The sequence below is a fragment of the Penaeus monodon genome, chromosome 29, assembly GCF_015228065.2.
Source record: "Penaeus monodon isolate SGIC_2016 chromosome 29, NSTDA_Pmon_1, whole genome shotgun sequence".
NCBI lineage: Eukaryota > Metazoa > Arthropoda > Malacostraca > Decapoda > Penaeidae > Penaeus > Penaeus monodon.
This window is the reverse complement of record NC_051414.1, coordinates 18210902-18211677: the sequence shown is the minus strand read 5'-3', so window position 1 is coordinate 18211677 and position 776 is coordinate 18210902. Positions and strand designations below refer to the sequence as shown.

At 41.9% G+C, this 776-nt stretch overlaps 1 protein-coding gene across 1 annotated transcript in view; it reads left to right on the top strand.

Moving 5' to 3' along the window:
* Nucleotides 1–642: 642 nt before the first annotated feature.
* LOC119591765 (COMM domain-containing protein 8-like) overlaps nt 643–776 on the top strand; it is a 21070-nt gene continuing 20936 nt past the window's right edge. Inside the window, exon 1 of the mRNA XM_037940511.1 lies at nt 643–761. Coding sequence (XP_037796439.1) covers nt 643–761 — 119 coding nt within the window. The remainder of the gene's footprint in view (nt 762–776) is intronic.

The following is a 776-nucleotide window of genomic DNA, read 5'->3' as shown; positions in this document are numbered from 1 at the left end:
TTTTCGATAATGCTGAGGATTTCAGTATGTCCACACATAGCTGTGCCTCAATGTCGTCGTCTCGAAACACGGCAGCTTAGGAGGCTGAGTTTGCTTCTATTTTGTACCGACTGCGGTAGCTCTACGAAAATTACTCGACTGGGTATATGTGAGAGAGTGATCTGATGGTTACTAGCTGAAAGCTACAGGGCATTGGTGCCCACACATGAGGAGTACCATGATGCATACAAAGAAGCAGCAAATAGACCCATTTTTTGTGCAGATAAACGGGAGTGAATTGAAAGTAACCTGCTGATAGTCAGCAACAGAAATGGCGAGTGAGAACTTAACCAACCGAATCGTAACATCTACTTTTGTAAACAAATGATTTACGAGACTTCCCGCTTTTTCCCGCTTCCATTAGGCAATGCTCCTGAGAATACGTCGCCACAGTACTAGAATGTGATGTTTCAGTGATATCTGCTTTTCCCCATCCCCACATCCTACCCTTTCCCCATTTATGCTTTTATAACATTAGTTGAATACGGTTAATGTTTCTGAAGTATTGTGGTATCATGACGGGATTTTCACATTACCCGGAGGGAAGACTTGAAACGCCATGACCTGAAAGGAAAGTCACATGGACCAAATAGGTTTAGCCACATGGGCTACACTGGTGTAAAACACGGGTATCATAATTTCCTTTGCACTTTTAAGAAAAATGTAGCAGTTTTTCTTGTAGTGCTTCAACAGGTTAAAATTACACCTGGAGAGACAGTTATGTACTTAGATGTATT